This window comes from Suricata suricatta, chromosome 17 (genome assembly GCF_006229205.1).
Source record: "Suricata suricatta isolate VVHF042 chromosome 17, meerkat_22Aug2017_6uvM2_HiC, whole genome shotgun sequence".
NCBI classification, from domain to species: domain Eukaryota; kingdom Metazoa; phylum Chordata; class Mammalia; order Carnivora; family Herpestidae; genus Suricata; species Suricata suricatta.
In genome coordinates, this window is record NC_043716.1 from 42,456,353 (window position 1) to 42,478,311 (window position 21,959).

Here is a 21,959-nt window from a genome sequence, read left to right on the forward strand (position 1 = left end):
GTATCAAGAGGTCCACGGTGTAGGGTGAGAATATTTGGGAGGGTAGGGACAGGGATAGTTTTTCAGGAGAATAAAGGATTGTACAATAAAGATTGTAGATAATATAATTAGTGATGTGGGAGTCTAACCAGAAGATAGTATAAATGATACCACGTTTCTCTAGCCTTCCAACCTGTGACTCAGGGGATGTTCTTATCCATTGGCCAGTATGTGTCAAACAAAAAACAAACCTGGACTTAGTAAGGAGAGACTTTATCCAAAAGGATTATTGCAAGGGAGGAAAAGGACTACTCATTGAAATAGCAGGAGCGGGAAGAAGGCTGTGACCATAAGATGTGCAAGCATCTCAAGGGCTGGGCAAAAATGACTTCTCTTTTATGGAGAGGAGTCAACAAGGCTAAGAAGAACTGGATATGGGGAAGTGGGATGAAAGAGTGGCATGATGAGACAAACAGATCAGAGACTATTTTAGGGGCCTGGAGGAAGGAGAAAAGCTTAACCAAAGTTTGGCTAATGAGCATTTTGTTCTGATTAATCAGTGGGGTTAAAACAGTTTAGCTAATCACTCATGAAGCAAAGAAAAGGAATTTTGAAGGTGTTTGGCCTTGTCATAGGTAAACAAAGGGGCATCTGTGAGTTTTATCTACAGCATATGGGGAAGGGTGATTCCTTGCAGCAAGCTATTTTCCAGAACACAAAAGGGTGAAGGGATTTCTTTAATCTCCACTATTTTCTGGGAGCACAAGGCTCAGGTAAAATTCAATATTGTCAACTGAAAGTCTTAACCTTTTAAATTTATGCTTTTAATGAGTCTGGTGCCACCACATAAGACATGTATCTATACTGTAATCCAAAAGAATTAAAAAATTTTTTAACATTTATTTATTTATTTTAAGAGAGCACATGCACACTAGAGAACATGAATGGGGGAGAGGAAGAGAGAAGTAGAGAGAGAATCTCAAGCAGGCTCTGTGCTGTCATTGGAGTGCGTGATGTGGGCTTGGATCTCACGAACTGTGAGAAAGTGACCTGAGCTGAAATCCAAAGTTAGGGGCACCTAGACGGCTCAGTCGGTTAAGTGTTTAACTTTGGCTCAGATCATGATCTCATGGTTCCTGAGTTTAAGCCCCGTGATGACAGCCCCTGAACTGTCAACACAGAGCCTGGAACCTGCTTCAGATTCTGTGTCTCCCTCTCTCTTTGCTTCTCTCCCACTCACCTCTGTCTATTTTTCTCTCAAAAATAAATTTTAAAAGAATTAAAAACAAAAGTTAGATGCTTACCCAACTGAGCCACCTAGGCACACCCTAAAAAAACAATTTCAAGGCTTCTTGCTAAGTACCAAGATGTGTGATATGTATATTAACCTGTTCATCTTTTTATACTTAATACTTTGTTGATTGTGCCCTCATAAGCTGATTTGGAAGATGAAAAGTTAAAATGATTAAAAGTATTAATAGATCATACCAGTTAGTCTTCCTTAGGCTATAGAGTTTATGTCATCCAGATGGTTCACCTTTAACCACAGGATTTCAAAGATTATTTTCTTCCTTTTCTGTATCATCAAAGTTTCTGTTCACTATTTGACTGCTTTTGTTCATCTGGTCTTTGATAACTGGGTTTTGTACCTCTCTCTCTTTTTAGATTTTCCTCCTCTGATTTTTCTGGTTTCTATTTTGAGTCATTTTTTTCAACATCTCTAGGAAACTTTTCATCATTCCTAATAAATACCTCATTTGGGCAGTAAATCAGATTGCCTTTTTGAAGCAAGTTGTTGAAGGTGTGCCTCTGTGGTAAAAGGAATGTATACCGACTGTGAAAGTCACTGAAATAGTTCCCTTAATTTTCATTTTGTGTAGAAACAGAGATTCTCTACACTCCCTTAGTTATCTGCTTTATAAGTTGCCTTTATAATTTGTTCAGCTAGATGCAGTCCAGTTGTTTAAAGCAAGCAGCCACATTTTTGTAAAGTTTATTTATTTATTTTTGAGAGAGAGGGAGAGAGTATGAGCAGGGGAGAGGCAGAGAGAGAGAGAGAGAGGGAGAGACAGAATCCCAAGCAGGCTCCGGACGGTCAGCCTGGAGCCTGATGCGGGGCTCGATCATGAACTGTGAGATCATGTCCTAAACTGAAACCAAAAGTTGGATGCTTAGCCCACCGAGCCACCCAGATGACTTGCAAACAGCCACATTTCAAAAGAGTATATTTCTAACTTCATTCCTCTTTTTCTAAACATGTTCATTGCTCCTAGGGTCTACTTCCTTTATTGGAGGAGGAGGTGTCTATTTGGAAGCAATATAGGTGCTTTTTTTTTTTCTTTCAACAGACTTTATTTTTTAGAGCAGTTTTAGATTCACAGCAAAATATGGGGAGTTCCCATATAACCCCTCCCTCTATATATGTAGATACCTGACATATCTTTATCACCCAAGGTCCATACTTTACATTGGGATTGACTCAGTATTGTAAATTCTTTGAGTTATTGTAAATTCTTTGAGTTTGGACACATGTATAATGACATGTGGCCATTATTATAATATATAGAATAGTTTCACTGCCCTCTATATCTTCTGTGCTCTGCTTATTCATCTTCCCCTCCCCCACCAGCTACCACTGGTCTTTGTAGTCTCCATAGCTTCACCTACTCAGAATGTTGTATAGTTGGAATCATATAGTATGTAGCCTTTGCAGATGGTCTTCTTTCACTTAGTGAAATGTATTTAAGTTTCCTCCATGTCTTTTCATGGCTTGACAGTTCCTTTTTCTTTTAGCGCCAGATAGTATTCCATTTTCTAGATGTACCACAGTTCATTTACCCATTTGTCTACTGAAGGGCACTGTTTTTTCTCCCAAGTTTTGGCAATTCTGAATAAAACTTTTATAAACATCTGTGTGCAGGTTTTTGTGTGGATATATGTTCCCAACTCCTTTGGTAAGTACCAATAAGGTGTTATTGCTACAAAAGTATGTTTAGTTTTATAAGAAACCACCAAACTGTCTTTCCAAGTGGTTGTACCATTTTGCATTCCCACCAGCAATGAATGAGAGTTCATCTTGCTCCACATCCTTGTCAGCATTTGATTTTGTCAGTATTTTGGTTTTTGGCCATGGTAATAGATGGGTAGTGGTATCTTGATGTTTTAACTTGCAATTCCCTAATGACATGGTGTTGAACATCTTTTCCTGTGCTTGTTTGCCATCTGTACATCTTCTTTGGTAAGATGTCTGTTAAGATCTTTGCCCATTTTTAAGTTGGGTTGTGCTTTTTTTAAATTAAGAGTTCTTTGTGTATTTTTTTTGAATATACAAAATAACAATACTTTGAGTCCAGCCCATGTTCAGATATGTCTTTTCTAAATATTTACCCTCATTCTGTGGCTTGTCTTCTCATCTTCTTGATAGTAGATGTAGAGAAGAGTTTTTAATTTAATGAAGTAAGTTTAAAGATGCCTTAAGAACTAGATTCCACAACTGTTAGATATGTTCATGAATGCTGGGCATTTTATAACTGCATAATGCACTAAGGATAGTTGGTGATGTTTAGAATATGTACCTAATCTGAACTAATGCACTGATAATTAAATACTTCTCAACAAAATTCTGTCTGGTAGCATCATTTTAGAGAAAATATATATCTACAATGAATGATTTGACCCAGAAGGTCTTATTGAGCTTGTGCAAGAGAACATAGTTGATTGTGGCTCTTGGTTACAGGCAGAAGAAAATACTGATGTATCAGATGAAGGCTGTAATTCTTTTGCAACCAACTTGCCACCAACACATATTGATGACAAGAAAGACATCAAGTTTTCTAAAATGACACAGAAGAGAATTTCACATGAAGTTAGGGGTTTGAGACTGGAACACAAAAAAATGTAAGTTAAACTCCGAACTTATTTGAATTATACTTCTGCAAGCTTGAGAGAACCAAAAATGTAGCTCCTGTGTTCTCAGAATGTACCAAATGTAGAGGATCAATGCATATTTGTGGCCATTCTTTCAGTATAGTTTTAATTGCTAGATAGTCATTCTTTTTGTTTTTTCTCACTTCTCTCACAGCTGGGCTTCTAGTTATAAGAGAGCAATTGTCCGTATGTCTGCAAGTTTCTCTTTTTTTGACAAAATAATATATTTAAGTGTATAAGTAATGATTTATGTTGTACATTGTGAAATGATTACCACCTTTTACTCATTTCACATATTTACCTTATTTCCTTATTATTGTTACTATGTTGGTGAGAACACTTAAGTTCTATTCTCAGCAAATTTCAACTGTACAAATAGTGTTATCAACTATAGCCATAATATACATTAGGCCTACAGACCTCTGATTTATACCCTCTTACCAGTCTCTCCTTCTTCTTATTTTCCCCATCCTCAGCCCCTGAAAACCACCATTCTACTCTCTGTTTCTATGAAGTTGGCCTTTTTAGAGTCCATGTATAAATAAGATCATCCTGTATTTGCCTTTCTTTGTCTGCCTTAGTTTAATTCACCTAATACCCTCAAGGTCCATCCATGTTGTCACAGATGGCAGGATTTCCTTCTTTCTCGTGGCTGGATAGTGTTCCAGTGTGTGTGTGTGTGTGTGTGTGTGTGTGTGTGTGTGTGTGTGTGTGATCACATCTTTAGCCATTTACTTGTTGATAGACATTTAGATTGCTTCCATACATTGGCTATTGTGAATAATGCTGTGATGAATATAGGAGTGCAGGGGCACCTGGGTGTCTCAGTCGGTTAAGCGTCCAACTTTAGCTCAGGTTATGATCTTGCAGTTCCTGAGTTCGAGCCCCGCATCAGGCTCTGTGCTGATAGCTCAGAACCTGGAACCTGCTTCAGATTCTGTGTCTCCTTCCCTCTCTGCCCCTCCCCCACTCATGCTCTGTCTCTCTCCCCAAAATAAATAAACATTAAAAAAAAAAGAATATATGAGTGCAGATATCTCTTTGAGATAGCATTTTCATTGCCTTCGGATATATAGCCAGAAATGGATTTGCTGGATCATATGATAATTATAATTTTAATTTTGAGGCAACTCCACATTGTTTTCCATAGTGGCTGCACTAATTTACATTCCCACCAGCAGTGCACAAGTGTTTCCTTTTGCCACATTCTTGCCAATACTTGTTTCTTGTCTCCTTCAAAATAGCCATTCTAATAGGTGTGAGATGATACCTCATTGTGGTTTTGATTTGCACTTCCCTGATGATGAGTGATGTTGGGCAGCTTTTCATGTACCTGTTGGCCATTTGTATGTCTTTTTTTGGAGAAATGTCTGTTCAAGTCCTTTTAAAATTGGATTATTTGTTTATGTTATTGAGTTGTATGAATTCCTTGTGTATTTTGAATATTAACTCATCAGATATATGATTTGCAAATATTTTCTCCCATTCTATAGATTCCCTTTTCATTTTGCTAGTGGGTTCCTTTGCTGTCCAGGAACAGTGTGATGTAGTCCCACTATACTTTTGCTTTTGTTGGCTTTGCTGTTTGTGTCAAATCCAAAATATTATTGTCAAGACCAGTGTCAAAGAGCTTACTATGTTCTACAAGAGTTTCTATTTCTTTCTCAAAATTGCTTAGCTCTTTGAGGTCTCTTGTGATTCTATACAAATTTTAGGATTATTTATTCTGTTTCTGTGGAATAAAATGCTAGTGGAATTTGGATAGGTATTGGACTGAATCTATAGATCACTTTGGGTAGTATAGACATTTTAACAATATTAATTCTTCCAGTCCACAAACAGAATATCCTGCCATCTAGTTGTGTCTTCTTCAGTTTTTGTCATTAATGTTTTGTGGTTTTCAGTGTACCAATCTTTTGCCTCCTTGGTTAAATCTATTTCTAAGTATTTTATTTTTTGATGTTGTTGTAAATGTGATTATTTTCTTAATTTCTCTCTTATAGTTTGTTGTTAGTGTATAGAAATACAACTGATTTTTGTATATTGATTTTGTAATCTGCATCTTTACTGAATTTATTTGTTCTAACAGTTGTTTGGTGGAATATTTAGGGATTTCTATATCAAAGATCATGCCACCTGGAAACAAAGACAGTTTAACTTTTTCCTTTCCAATTTGAATGCCTTTTATTTCATTTTCTTGACTAGTTGTTCTGGCTAGGATGGCCAGTACTGAATTGAGTAAAAGTGGTGAGACTGGGTACCCTTCTCTTTTTCCTGATCTTAGAGGGAATGCTTTCAGTTTTTTTTATCATTTAGTATGATGTTAGCTCTGGGCTTGTCCTATATGGCCTTTATTGTATTGATGTATATTCCTTCTCTATCCACTTTGTTGAGATTTCTTATCATGAAAGAATGTTGAATATTATCATATGCTTTTTCTGTAAATTTTTAGATGACCATGTGATTTTTCTTCTTCATTTTGTTAATGTGGTTGTGTTAGGAAAAACTTCAATTCTTCTCTTGTGTTTCTTCTTTACTGTCATACTATTACCACACTCACAACACTTTTGACACCAAAGATGTAGGTTTCTCCTACACCAAGCTATTCTGTGACACCTACTAGATATTTTACAAATTAATTCTGTTCTAATACTATCTACTGGAGATAACAACAGATCCCACAGGTTAACAGCTCAGTCCCACAAGAGTACCCCCCCCCCCTTTATATGCCAATCTCAAATAGTAAGTTCCCATGTTCCCCACAACTTCTGTTTGACTTGGATACAAATGAGAGGTTCCCATGGCCCCTCCTCAGGTTAATTAATTGCTGGAACAGCTCACAGAACTCAGGGAAACACTTATGTTCATCAGTTTATTAAAGGACATGACAGAGTATACAGAAGAATAGTCATATGAAGATATCCATTGGGTAATGGTCTCAAGCACAGGAGCTTCTGTGCCCATGGGGTTGGGGTGCGTCAACCTCCCAGTCTGTGGATGTGTTTACCAACCTAGAAGTTCTCCAGGGAGGGGAAAAGGACTGGAAATGGAATTAATAATGACCTGAGCTGATCAGACTCTTAACTGACTGAGCCACCCAGGTGCCCCTCTTTTTTCTTTATATAGGTGTTTATCTCTATAAACATTTTTCTTAGAACAGCTTTTGCTACATCCAGTAAGTTTGGTATATTGTGTTTTCATTTACTTTGTAGATATTTTTTATTTTCCTTTTGATTTTCTCTTTGATCAGTTCGTTGTTCAGGAACATATGGTTTAATTGATTTCTTGTTTTATACCTTTGTGGTCAGAAATAATGTTTGATATGATTTCAGTCTTCTTAAGATTTTAAAGACTTGTGGGCTAACAAATTATCTATCCTGGTAAATGTTGCATGTATGCTTGAGGAGAATGTATATTCTGCTGCTGTTGGATAGAATGTTCTCTATATATCTGTTAGGTCTATTTGGTATCTGGTATAGTTGAAGTCCAATGTTCTCCTTCATGTTTCTGTCTGGTTGATCTATGCATTGTAGAAAGTGGGGTTTTTAAGTGTCCATTATTATTGCTGCATTGCTGTCTATTTCTCCCTTCAGATCTATTAATAGTTGTTTTATATATTTAGGTGCTTCAATGTTGGATACATAAATACTACAATTGCTCTATCCTCTTGATTAATTCACCCCTTTATCATTATGTAATGACTCTTGTTTGTCTCTTGTTATAATTTTTGACTAAAAAACATACATTGAGGCAAATGCCTGGGTGGCTCAGTCAGTTAAACGTCTAACTTTGGCTCAGGTCATGATCTCATCTCATGCTTCATGAGTTCGAGCCCCATGTTGTGTTCTATGCTGATAGCTCAGAGCCTGGATCCTGTTTCAGATTCTCTGTCTCCCTCTCTCTCTGCCCCTCCCCCAATCACACTCTGTTTCTCTTTCTCTAGAGCTCTTTCTTTCTCTCTCTCTCTCTCTTTCAAAAATAAACATTAAAAAAACACATATTGAGGGGTTCTTGGGTGGTTCAGTCAATTAAGTGACCGATGTCATCTCAGGTCATGATCTAGTGGTTCGCAGGTTTGAGCCCTATGTTGGTCTCTGTGCTGACAGCTCAGAGTCTGGTGCCTGCTTTGGATGCTCTATTTCCCTCTGTCTCTGCCCTTTCCCCTCTCACACTCTGTCTCTCTCACTCTTTCTCTCAAAAATAAATAAATGTTAAAAAAATTTAAAAAACCAAAAAAACCCCAAAGAAAACCATATGTTGAAATTTATTTTTGTCCAAATATAGCTACCTTTGCCCTCTTTTGGTTTGCATTTGCATGGAACATCTTTTTCTATCCCTTCACTTTGAGTCTATATGTGTCCTTAAGCTGCAGTGAGTCTCTTGGAGGCAGCAGATAGTTGGGTCTTTTTTTGTCTTTTAATCTATTCAGCCACTGTAATGTCTTTGATTGGAGAATTTAGTTCCATTTATATTGAAGGTAATTTTTTATAGGTATGGACTTTTGCCATTTTGTTGCTTGTTTTCTGGCTGTTTTGTGGTTTCTTTGTTCCCCTCTTGCTCTCTCCCTTTGTGATTTCACAATTTTCTCTAGTGAATTTTTTTTTTTTTTTACTTTAAAGTAATCTTTACAACCAATGAATGGCTCAAACTTACAACCTCAAGTTCTGGAGTCACATGCTCCACTGACTGAGCCAGTCAGGCACCCTTTTAGTGATATACTTTTATTCCTTTCTTTTTATCTTTTGTGTATTTACTCTAGGTTTTTGCTTTGTGTTTACCATAAAGCTGACATAAAACATCTCATAAGCCTATTTTAAGCTGGTAACAACTTAACTTCAAATGTATGCAAAAGTTCAACATTTTTACACCTCACTCTCATTTTGTTTTTGATGTCACAATTTACATCTTTTTATATTGTGTATCCATTAACAGATTTTTTTGATACTTTTATCTTTTAACCTTTATATGAGAGTTATATGTGATTTACCTTCCACCATTACAAGAATAGGGTATTCTGAATTTAACTATATATTTACCTCTACCAGTGGGATTTGTACTTTCATTTGTTTTCCTGTTACTAATTAGCATCCTTTCATTTTAGCTTGAAGAACTCCCTTTAACATTTTTTTATAAGGCCAGTCTATCTAATGTGATGAACTCCTTTAGCCCTTTTTTGTCTGAAAAACTGTCTTTCAATTCTGTAGGACAGCTTTGTGGAGTAGAGTGTTCTTGGTTGGTGGTTTTTGTTTGCCTCCAGCACTTTGAATATATCATACCCTTCTGGCCTGGAAGGTTCCTGCTGACAAATCTGGTGATAATGTCATGGAGGTTCCCACTACTTCTTTATGTTTGGTGACAAAAGGCAAAATAATTATTTTTAGAACATCACAATAAAACTTGTCACCTAGGAAGGAATGCGAGGTGGTGGAAGTATTCCTCTACATTCTTTCATTAGCACTGTATAAAATAGTTTACCTGGGGAGACATAGTGCCCTAGAGGAATAGGATATAGAACAAATGTTTTTACTTATTCATTATTTATAGTAAGTCATCCCGATTCTATAAAATGTTTGAGGGAGCTCATAACAAAAACACACTTATACTTTAGAAAAATGATAAAAGATTTGAAAAATCATGTAGTACTGTGGAAATCATTATTCCAGAAATATGAAGATCTCCATGGAGATATATGGGGAGAGGATGGGGGGTATAAAGAAGCAGTAGACTCTACAGTGTGACTCATTTGTGTGTTAGAAGATCACCTTAGGAGGTCCCTAACTGGTATTTTGTTTAAAAAGAAATTAGAATGATATTGAAGACATTAGAGTGTTTTTCACATAATAAGTATTATTTTGTGAAATTACTTCCCTTTTCTCTCCTTGTATATGTTTACTACATCTCATTAGAAATGTATTTTATACTCTGGGTTCTAATCAAAAGAGTTAAAGTCATTGCCTTTGTGAGTGGAGGACTGCAGAGGAGACTAATCACAGGGCAGATTCGGTGGGTAAAGAACAGTGTAATGGCGCTCTCAGGGTAGGGATCTAGGGGATTGAATCTGAAGGGATAGAGAGTCAGAAGGGCAAGGTGCCTGCTAAGGAAGGGCTGTGAGATGCACGATAAAAATTACCCTTATGTCACAATTTTGCTTAAGGCCAAATTTAATTTGAAGGTTTTATAGATTCAGTCCATTCACTGTTCTGTGTATGACCTAAGTAGCCCTGATATAGCAGGTTACTCTAAAAAGAAGGAGCCACTTCTGCTAAAGAGCTTTTAGTTTTGCTTTTAGTTCCTTTATAAGGGAGAATAAGGTATTTCTTTTAAAATGTTGAGTTAGAGACCAATTGATGGGAGTTCCGAATAGGAACAAGCCTGTGGTTGTTTGCATAGTGATTCTCAGATTTGTCTGCACGTTAAAATCACCTTGCTGTCTTTTTAAAGTTTTAATTTAAATTCCAGTTAACATATAGTATACTATTAGTTTTAGGTGTATGATTCATTGATTCAACATTTACATACAACACACTGTGCTCATCATAGGTGCACTCCTTTAATCTCTATCACCTATTTTTTTAAGTTGATTCATTTTGAGAGAGAATGCAAGTAGGAGAGGGGCAGAGAGTGAGAGGGAAAGACAGAGACGATCCCAAGGAGGCTTTGAACTGCCAGTATGGAGCTTGATGCAGGACTTGAACCCATGACCTGCAAGATCATGACCTCAGCAGAAGTCAGTTAACTGATTGAGCCTCCCAGGAACCCCCCCATCACCTATACCCATCCTCTCAGGCACTTCCCCTCTGGTAACCATCGATTTGCTCTCTATAGTTAAGAGTCTGTTTCTTGGTTTTCCTCTTGTTCCCCTATGGTCATTTGTTTTGTTTCTTAAATTCCACATATGAGTGAAATCATATGGTATTTGTCTTTCTCTGACTGACTTATTTCGCTTAAAATAATACTCTCTAGTTCCATCCACATTACTGCAAATAGCAAGATTTCATTCTTTTTTATGGCTAATTTACGGTGTGTGTGTGTGTGTGTGTGTGTGTGTGTGTGTGTGTGTGTGTATACGCATATGACATCTTTTTTTTTTTAATTTTTAGGGGAAGAGAGAGAGTGCACATGTGAGAAAAAGCAGGGAGGGGGCAGAGGGAGAGAGAGAGAATCCCAAGCAGACCCTGTGCTGTCAGAACTGAGCCAATGCGGGGCTCAACCTTGTGAACCCTGAGATTATGACCTGAGACAAAACAAGAGGCAGATGCCTAACTGACTGAGGCACCCAGGCACCTCTAACTCACCGGATCTTCTTTATCCATTCATCAGTCAATGGACATTTGGGCTCTTTCCATAATTTGGCATTGTAGATAATGCCACTAAAAATGCTTATCTTTTGAAAATTACAAGTATCAGCCCATTCCCCCAAATAATTAAACCACAGAGTTGGGAATGGGACACAGGTGTTAGTATTTTGCAAAGCTCCCAGGTGATTCCGATGTGCAGATAAATTTGAGTCCAATCTAGCTCAGAATTCTTCCTCTTCTACAGGGTCCCAAATTTTAGGGTTGTCCTTGAGATTTAGGTCTACCTTTGATTACTTGAGTCATGTGCAATTTCTAAGAGATTTTCTCTTTCAAATTTGACTCAGGCTTATGTACTCATTTCATTGTTGTATAGTTTAATGGAATGTGTACATTACAAAAGTTCTTGACAGTTCAAGAAGAGGAGGGAAAAGAAGCAGAAGGAAGAGAAAACCAAGTAATAAGAAAGCAGAATAATTATTAAAAAGCAGTGCAACCTCTAGCACCCAGACCTTAGTCCAAAGTACCATTTCTTATTAAAGGGACCCATTCCTTTGGAGAAATGACTGATTGCAGGTTTGAGAAAGGAAATGTACAGGTGATTGGAGCATCTTGTTCTCTGGAAATAAGTAAGCTAACAATGAGTGTTACCAGGGATGTAGGAAAAAGATTCAAGATCCCACGTAAAAAGACTCCCACCTCTTCCCACCTAATTGATTAGAGTATCAATAAGGATAATAATTACAAGGAATTAAAATGAATTTAATGTATTTAAATTCATGTGTTCACAATGATATAAAAATTGTTTTGTCACTATTGGAGGTTACAAGTGAGCTAAGTCAGTGTTAAGAAAAGCGGTAAAAAGGGAAAGAATGAAGCAATTATCCTGCCTCTCTATATGAAGCATACCACTAAGTAACCAAATAGTACCCAAGTTTTTGTTTGTATAAGTATTCTAGCTAATAAGTGAAGAAGGAATGGTAGATTTAGATATAAATATTTTATAGCCCCTGATGATTTGCTGCGTCTAGTTATTACTTATAAATACAGCAGCTAATACCACAGTCAGAAAACACTTGTACGTGTATTCCTCCAGTGGAAAGCACTGCCATCTATATGGTGGTTCTGGAAAAAAAAAAGTTACTCTGATTAAGTCTTAAAATCCTGGTGATATAATTAGCAAAATCCAGACTGAAAAATCTGTACCACAAATTTCCTGGCAATAATGATAATGATGATGATAATGATGATGAAAGGCATGGGAAAAGAGCCTATAGATAAAAAAGAGATCCAAAAGACACATCAGTCAACAAACTGTAATGGGGACCTTATTGAATCCTGATCAAAGGGTTAAAAAAGACATTTATGAAATAATTAGAAATTTGAACACTGACTATGTTTGATGATACTAAGAAATTATAGTTAATCTTTTAGGTGTCATAATTGTGTTTTAAATGTGTTTTTTTTTTTTAAAGAAAAAATACCTTGGGGCTCCTGGTGGTGGTTCAGTTGGTTAGGCATCTTGATCTCACAGTTCCTGAGTTTGAGCCCTGTGTCATCCTCTGTGCTGACCGCTCAGATCTTAGAGCCTGCTTCGGATTCTGTGTCTCCCTCTCTTTCTGCCCCTCCCCTGCTCATGCTCTGTCTGTCTTTCTCTCTCAAAAAGAAACATTAAAATTTTTTTTAAAATGAAAGAAAAAACACCTTGCAGAAATTAATATTAAAAATTTCACTCATGAAATAATATGATGTTGGAATTTGCTTCAAAATCATAAGAAATGGGACTAGGGATATAGCTGAAATAGGATTGCCTGTTATTGAAGCTGGATGATGGGCACATGGGAGATCATCACATTACTCTTTTTAACTTTTATTTATTTTTGAGAGACAGAGACAGCACGAGTTGGGGAGGGGCAGGCAGAGAGGGAGACAGAATCTGAAGCAGGCTCCAGGCTCTGAGCTGTCAGTGCAGAGCCCAATGTGGGGCTTGAACCCATGAACCGTGAGATCATGACCTGAGCCAAAGTTGGACACTTAAGTGACAGAGCCACCCAGGTGCCCCAGTCATCACATTGGTCTGTCTACTTTTGTATATATGTGCTTGAAATTTTCTATAAATAAAAGATGGTAAAAAGAAAAAGTGAGAAAAAAAACTCAGGAGTTATTTCATTTTTCTGTGCAATTTAGGTATGAAACATCAATATTCCTATGTGGAGAAGAAAAATCCTCTAATTTTTCAGGAGAGGAAGAGATCAGAAGAAAGAAAAGTTTGCAAGTAGAATTTCATACTAAAAGAACTGAGGTACATAATGTTCTGAAAATATTTTACTTTTGAGTGTTGTTTTTAGCTTTCAAACATTCCATCACATTTTAGTTCAAATATTGAAATGTCACAACCATTTTCTTTGAATGAGAGAGAGTGTGTGTGAGCAGGGGAAAGGGGCAGAGGGGAAGAGGGAGAGGGAGAGAGAGAATCCTACGCAGACCCCACACTCAGCATGGAGTCTGACATGGGACTTGATCTCAAGACCATGAGATCATGTCCTGAGCTGAAATCAAGAGCAGGCACTTAAGTGACTGAGCCACTCGGATGCCCCTAAAATGTCACAATCTTAAATATTTCTTCTTCTTCCTCTTCTTTCCCCTGCTCCTCCTCTTCTTCTTCTTCCTTTAAAAACAATGTAACAAGGAACACTTTCAGGAGGACATGACATTTTCCTCTTCCTTCTCCATTAGACCTTTATTTTTTATTACTGTGCTGTTAACACTTCTGCTGTTGTAACAGTGACCCTGAGCCTTGCTTGGCTGTGGCAGCATAACTTCAATGTTGGCCTCTATCTTGCTCTGCATGTGGTCTTCTCCCCTGTGTTTGTGTCTCAAATCTCCTTTTCCTCATAAGCACTTCATTGTATATCTCATCTTGAGATCGTTACTTTGTTCCCTTTCCAAAGACCTTTTATCCAAATAAAATCACATATACAGATTCCAAGGATTAGGATATGGGCATATCTTTTTGGGGCCACCATTCAACCTGCTACTTTCAGTCTATGATATACTTAGATACACTCTTTATTTCTTCTGGGTAATTTCTCCCATCTGCTTTCTAGTTTACTTTTTCTTTCTCTGGCTGAATCTAATCTCCAGTTTAACCTGTCTCTATTGAGATTTAATTTTAGTGTTTATATTTTTTACTTCTAGAAATTTTGTTTTGTTCTTCTCATAATCTGCCTTATATCATGTTCTTTGCTCATGTTCTTGTTTCAAGACTGATATCTGATAAATCTAATATAAAGTCCTTGGGAGATAGAAATCTTCTGTTTATTGCTTTGTCTGATTCTCACTCTTTAACTTATGTCCTTGGGTGTTTTGTACTTTTTGTTCATTTTTCATATATAGTTGATCTAAATCTGTGGGAATCTCATGAGTCTGGATTTAGAGTATCCTCCTCCAAGAGAATTTGAATTCGCTTCTGCACTGCACTTCAGAGATGTTACAAATATGCGACTACTTTAAATGGCTTTTTTTGGTTTCTGTTCTCCTAGGCCACGTATTTAGTGTAGATTTGAGTTCTGTACTCATGTGTGGGTAGAGCTATAGCTATAACTAATCAAGAGGAGTACTCTTTCTTCTCTCTCTCTCTTTTTTTTCCAGCCTGGAGATGAGACAAAGACAGATTTTACATTGGATACTTCTTCTTTTGGGGGATAAATTTTTTTGGTTTAATCTTTTTCCCCCTAGCCCACTCTTGCTGGTAGCATTGCCTTTTGAAGATTTTGGCTCTGTGTGGGATCTCTGAACCAATTCTTACAGATCTTGAATGGCTTCAGAGTCTTCCTTCTACGTCCTGCATGGTCTTTAGAAGACAAGGCTCTAGATTCCATGTAAAATTGAAGGCATCTATTATTACAGTCCTCATTTTTCTAAAGTGATGCTTTTCTGTCTACCTAGCTACTTGCCACTTTTGAATCATGTTTATGCATACATGTTAAGTGGATGATTTTCTCAATCATGAGGATAATTTAAAGCATTAGTACCTGTGTTATTTGAATAACTGTGTTGATTCTCCACATTATTTTGCTCATATTGTCAAAGCCAATACAGATTCTAGACTTCGTATATTGGCTTTGACATAGTTTAGAATCTGATGTGTTGTCTTCACTATACCATAGATTTGCCCTGCTTTGTGAAATCCATTATTTTTAATTGACACAATATTAATTAGATGATTTAGTTGCATACTTAGAAAAACATGGCTTTGCAAAAAAATTATATAGTTTATTTAAACTTTTAGCATATATAAACTCTAATTCCATTACAAAAACAATTTTACATTAGTGTGGAGCCCAGATATGATTAGCTATCTTTTTAAGAGGCTTATTTTCCAATAATGTTAGTTTGCCAGTGTAATCTCAGGCACCAACATTCTTGCATTTGGCTCTAGATTGCCCCTTCCTCAGTGAAGGTGTTGAAGGAGAAGATGACTAAGAAAGAAAGCTCCTTACTCAAGTTGCCGAATCAGTACAGCGTTCAGAAGACTCTCTTGCCCCTTTGTACATCTTCCTCAGTTGTTCGGTATTTAAATCATTGCTTTTTCCCCCTTAAATGTTGCATTCAGATTTGGGTTTTTTTTTTCAGAATCATTTATCCTTTCCACATAAAGTATGCAAAATAGTTTGTGTAAACTAAGACTATGCTCTAGGGAGGATGGTGCAGAGCTAAGGCCACTGTATGCGGAATTGAAAGACTTGAAGTTGAGTCCTTATTGACCTCACGTGTTAGCTTTGGCTCTTGCACAATTGACTTTATATCTCTGGGCCTCAGTCTCCACATCTGTACAAGAATCTTGTACTAGATGGACACTTAAGATTTTTTCTAACACTAACATTCTATGATTTTGGTTATTTATGTGTTAGGGGATTAGATAAATCATCTTTTCAAAATATTTTTTGCTGACAGGTTGTGGAATCTGGGATTCTTTGCTGTTTAAAGATACTCTTGTTTTCCTTCATATAATAAATTTCTGTAAAATCTGATGACTTGAATTAAGAGTAGGAAAAATTGGACCACAGCCAAAGTGGATCATGGGCACTGCTTACTGATGAGGGTAACTTCTGCTTCATAGAGAGATATCTAAAACAAGCAAGGTGGGAACTTGGGGAATGAAGAATATGTAATTCACAATTGCTTGAATAGTTTTTTAAGAAAAGATTTTATGGAGTAAGAGACTGGAAAATCTCAAGCTATTGCTAGATTTTCTAATATTTTAATGGAGAATGGCATAAATATTTTGTGTGTGTGTGTGTGGTGTTTTGTTTTATTTTTGTGTTGCTTTCTAATGTGGCTGTTTCTTTGACAGGAAAAGGGAAATGTTTTCTAGCCTCTGCAAGACACTGTATAATGAAGCACCTCAAGGACACTTACACGAATTAAGTGGTAATAATAGGTTCTAGAATTTCTTGAATAAATTTTCTGATTGTGTACTTTTTAGGAATTGTTTCAGTGATTAGTATCTCTTTCTTTACTCCTAATGGCATATGATATCAACTAATATTACATGATGCAACAAATGTCTGTAAGCATAAGCAAACTAGGTAAAATAAGTATTAATAAATATCTTTAAAAATATTATGTTATATTGATAGATTAGACCAAATATAACATATGTGCTTATTTTAGTTAAAATATTTTGGGAAAAAAGTCTGAATATTACATCCAATGAATATATTAGTAAGCGCTAGAGTCACTGATTTTACTGTGATTTAGTTCTTGGTACATAGTACCCTTCACTTCTTTTTTCCCCCCTTCACTTCTTGATACTGAACTCCCCCATACCTTGGGCCTCTCCTTTATATTTATGAAGTCATTTGGCATACTTTTCCTCTCTGATTATCATATTAAGCATCTTTTTTTTCTTAAGTAATCTCTATGCTCAAAGTGGGACTCAAACTCACAACCCCAAGATGAAAACTTCGTGTTCTACCAACTGAGTTAGCCAGGTGCCCCTATGTTAGGCATTAAAAAAATTTTTTTTTAATGTTTATTTATTTTTGAGAGAGAGACAGGCAGGCAGAGAGTGAGCAGGGGAGGGGCAGAGAGAGGAAGACACAGAATCCGAAGCAGGCTCCAGGCTCTGAGCTGTCAGCACAGAGCCCAAAGCAGGGCTTGAACTTATGGACTGCGAGATCATGACCTGAGCTGCAGTTGGATGCTTAACTGAGTCACCCAGGTGCCCCAGTATCTTTTATTCCCCCTGTTTTATTGGGATATAATTAAGATGTAGCACTGTGAAAGTTTAAGGTGTACAGCGTCATGACTTGACTTACGTATATTGTGAAATGTTTACCACAATAAGTGTAATTAATATCCATCATCTCATATAGATACAGAAAAAAGGAAAAAACATTTTCCTTGTGAGGAGAACTGTTAGGATTGTAAACAACATCCATAGCCTTCTCCATTGTCTCATTGGAGAAGATTTTTTTTCATGAGACTAATCCCTTCACTCTTAATTTTCTTTCATTGAATTTTCTTCTACTTTCTCAGGGACTATGTCAATTTTATACTCTATGTTTTTCAAAGAAGCTTTTTAAAAAGTTGTTTTCCTTACTTATTTACTTGCTTCCCATTTCACTGAAACCTGGTTTCCACCCCTAATACTCTACTAAAACTCCCGTTATTAAAGCCATTGTGGGGCCCCGGGGGGCTCAGTCGGTTAAGCGTCTGACTTCGGCTCAGGTCAGGATCTCATGGTTAGTGCGTTCCAGCCTTACGTCAGGTTCTGTGCTGACAGCTCAGAGCCTGCAGCCTGCTTCGGATTCTGTGTTGCCCTCTCTCTCTGCCCCTCACCTGATCGTGCTTTGTCTCTGTCTGTCTGTCTGTCTCTCTCTCAAAAATAAAAGAACACTAAAGAAAACCATTGTTATCAATATGTTAGTCTTTCTCTGATATTTAGCACTGTCATCTAGCACCTCTCTTTCTGAAAACTAAGAGTAGTACCCACTGAACTAAACTCAGTTCAATTCAATGGACATTTTTTGAGGATTTATTCAGAAGTAGACACTGACACTTGAAGAATGAAAAATCCTGTCCCCTAGGAGCTGATAGTTGCATGAGGGATATTGACATGCAAGCAGTCACAATACCAATTGCTTTTCTCTGAGATATGAGAGCATGAAGAAGATTTAAACATTCCCAGGGAAAATTGTAAATGCCTTTGCTATGTGAGCTTTGCGTGACTTTCATGAGTTTCTGATAGTTGTTTAGGAGATTTTAGACTTGGAGGTCATTCACTCTAGATATGCCTAAATAAGTCATGAGATTGATTTTAAAGTAAAGAATTAGAACACAAAGATTTGCTCCTCTTTCTTCCTTTAGTGATCATTGTTGTTTTTTCATTGGGAAGAGAGTGTAGTGGGGATGAAGATATTTATTTATTTAAATTAATTAACTGTTTTGTTGTGTATTTAGCACTTCAGAAGGCCTGTAAGATTTTTAGCAAAATTCATAGTGGTAAGATTTATGTCAATGATCTGCCAATGGTCCATCACGCCTTGAAGATTTTTATAAGTGATTCAGAAATGCAAAAGGCACTAAAGACTATTGATATTGATGGTAAGTTTTACATTTTTGTTATTGGGTTAAGGTCTTCAAACATGGATATGTTATATGTTGGTCAAATTAATTAAAATCATAGGAAAGCTAAGCTTTATGTTATAAAAACTTTTTTTGAATGTTTATGATAATGATATTAAAAAATTGGACGTCTGGGACACAATTGGATTGATTAATTACTGGATTCAATTGTGACATACTTTCATCAACATTTGATATTCTTAGACTTTTAATTTTTGCTACTTGCATGTGATAGGGAAAATTTCTTAAGCCAAAAGTGTTTGAGCATAAAAGAATAGATTAGTATACTTAACTATCTTAAAATTAAGAACTTTTATTTATCAAAAGATACTTTAAGGTAAAAAGACAAGTTATAAACTTGGAAATATTTGCAATTCACAGAAGTGACAAAGGTTAGTTTTCAGAATGTGTAAATAACTCATACAAGTCAGTAACAAATAATGGAATAGAAAAATGAGTAAGACACATGGATAAGTATATTACAATAAAGTTAATATGTATAGCCAATAATACTATAAAAATATTTTCTATGCTCAGTAGTCATAGAAATGCAAATAAAAATCCTAATAATTTTATTTTAAAACAACTGGAAAAGTAATTATTCTTTTTTAGTCTGTGTCCAATATTTTAATGAAAGAAGTAGATAATGGAGAGCAGATTACATTTACAGATCATTCCAAGCAGGTTAAGGAGGAGTTTAAGGAGATAAGTTTAGAATAAAAATGGTATAGAAAAGTTGAAGGAGTGCTCAGAAATGAAATAAACTTAGTACACATAAATGCACAGTAATACTCTAAGGTCGAAAGCATCAAGCTGCTCAAATATAAAATGTGGATTGATTATTAAGAAAAATTTGTAGATGGAAAATACTAGGAGTCAAATGGATCACCAAGAGAGAATGTTAGTTACTTAGTTACCTAATAGGAATTGACAAGTTGCAATAGTGTACATTTGTCCATCTGTCCATCTATCCAAGTCACCCCAACATTTTTTGAGTGTCTACTGTACACAGCTTTCAGAGGGTATAAAAATAAAATAACAAATATAAATCTAATTTTTAGAAAGACTAAGAGGCAACTCTATTTTTCTGACATGTTTATCCATATATCAGTTTTCTTGATATTTTAGATATCAAGATATATTTTTAATAATAAAATAATGATTCAAAGCAGAAATAACTTTATTCTCTGAAATCACAGGAGATACAGGAGAAAATAAATTTTATGTGTAATCTCACTACCCAGAGCCAAACTTTGGTATTTTTACATATATTTTTCTAGGATTTTTCTAAGCATGTGTGTGTGTGTGTGTGTGTGTGTGTGTGTGTGTGTGTGTGTGTGTGTATAACTGTGGTATGTATATATGCATGAACACATAACTTAAAAATATATGTTGACTCATGCATACAGTTTTGGTACCTTTTGCTATTAACTTTATGTGTTAGTCAACTTTCCATGTAAATAAATATAGATCCACACTGCCTTTTTAAGTGGCTGTGAGTTATTCTGTGGGACAGATCAAAGTACAAAAATGAGTCATTTTGGAAAAAACCTATATAACAAATAATCTAGGTAAATATAAGTTATTTCTAATATTTCTGCTGTCATAAGCAGTGTTTTTTCTCTTTCTCTTTATCCCATCAGACAAAAGATAGATAACTAAAATTGAAACTGCTAGGTTAAAGAATGTGAGATTTTTAAGGCTTTATTATTTTTTGGTGTTGAATTGTATAAGTTCTTTATATATTTTGGATACTAACCCTTTATTGGATATGTTACTTGCAAATATCTTCTCCCATTCAGTAGGTTATCTTTTAGTTTTACTGATTGTTTCCTTCATAGTGCCAAAGTTCTTTATTTTGTGGTAATCCCAGTAGTTTATTTTTACTTTTGTTTCCCTTGTCTCACGAGATGTATCTAAAAAGATGTTTCTATGGCTGCTGTCAGAGAAATTACTGCCTGTGCTCTCTAAAAGGATTTTTATGGTTTTACATCTCACATTTAAGTTCTTAATCCATTTTGAACTGTTGTGTATAGAGAAAGAAAGTAGTATAGTTTCACTCTCTTGCATGTTGCCATAGAGTTTTCTTAACACCATTTGTTGAAGGAACTCTCTTTTCCTCATGCATATTTTTGTCTCTTTTATTTAAGATTAGTTAGCCATATAATTATATGTTTCTGTGTTTTCTATTCTGTTCAGTTGATCTATGTGTCTATTTTTGTGACAGTACCATACTGTTTTGATGACTACTGCTTTGTAATATAACTTGAAATCTGAAATTATGATACCTCCAGCTTTGTTTTTCTTTTTGAAGTTTGTTTTGGCTATTTGGAGTCATTTGTGTTTCCATACACATTTTAGGATTGTTAGTTCTAGTTATATGAAATGCTGTTGGTATTTTGATAGGGATTGCATTAAATTTGTAGATTGCTTTGGGTAGTATGGATGTTTTAACAATATTCTTCTAACTCATGAGCATGGAATGTCTTTCCATTTGTTTGTGTCATCTTCAAATTCTTTCATCAGTGTTATCAGTGTTTTATAGTTTTCTGAGTACAGATCTTTCACCTCTTTGGTTAAGTTTATTCTTGGGATTTTTCATTTTTGGCACCATTGTACATGAGGTTGTTTTCTTAATTTCTCTTTCTGCTGCTTAGTTATTAGTGGCCATACAACCAATTTTACATAACGTGTTTAAATTTTTATTCCTTAATTTTTACATTGAAAAGAAATGTAGACCTACATTGAATATCTTGGTAAAAATTGCAAATACGAGAAAAAGTTTAATACCTGAATATAAGGATTTTTTGTTTTTAAAGTTAGTATTTTTAGCTTTTAGAAGTTTATAAAGTATAAAATGAAAATTATCTCTACACTCCAATCTAAAGTTCTCATGGTATACACTGTTAATAGTTTGGTAGATATTCTTCTTGGCTCTTTGTTATATACATTTTATTTTTTTATTTTTATTTTTTAAAATATTTTATTGTCAAGTTGTTTTCCATACAACACCCAGTGCTCTTCCCCATAAGTGCCCTCCATCATCACCACCACCTCTTTTCCCCCGTCCCCCTTCCCCTTCAACTCTCAGTTCATTTCCAGCATTCAATAGTCTCTCAAGTTTTG

At 35.8% G+C, this 21,959-nt stretch overlaps 1 protein-coding gene across 1 annotated transcript in view; it reads left to right on the forward strand.

The window, feature by feature from the left end:
* The window catches only part of EFCAB13 (EF-hand calcium binding domain 13), a 125,225-nt gene that overhangs the window by 8,203 nt on the left and 95,063 nt on the right, over positions 1-21,959 (forward strand). Inside the window, exons 3-7 of the mRNA XM_029927959.1 lie at positions 3,716-3,876; positions 13,389-13,503; positions 15,643-15,773; positions 16,558-16,634; positions 18,669-18,812. Of these exons, the coding sequence (XP_029783819.1) occupies positions 3,716-3,876; positions 13,389-13,503; positions 15,643-15,773; positions 16,558-16,634; positions 18,669-18,812 (628 nt within the window). The remainder of the gene's footprint in view (positions 1-3,715; positions 3,877-13,388; positions 13,504-15,642; positions 15,774-16,557; positions 16,635-18,668; positions 18,813-21,959) is intronic.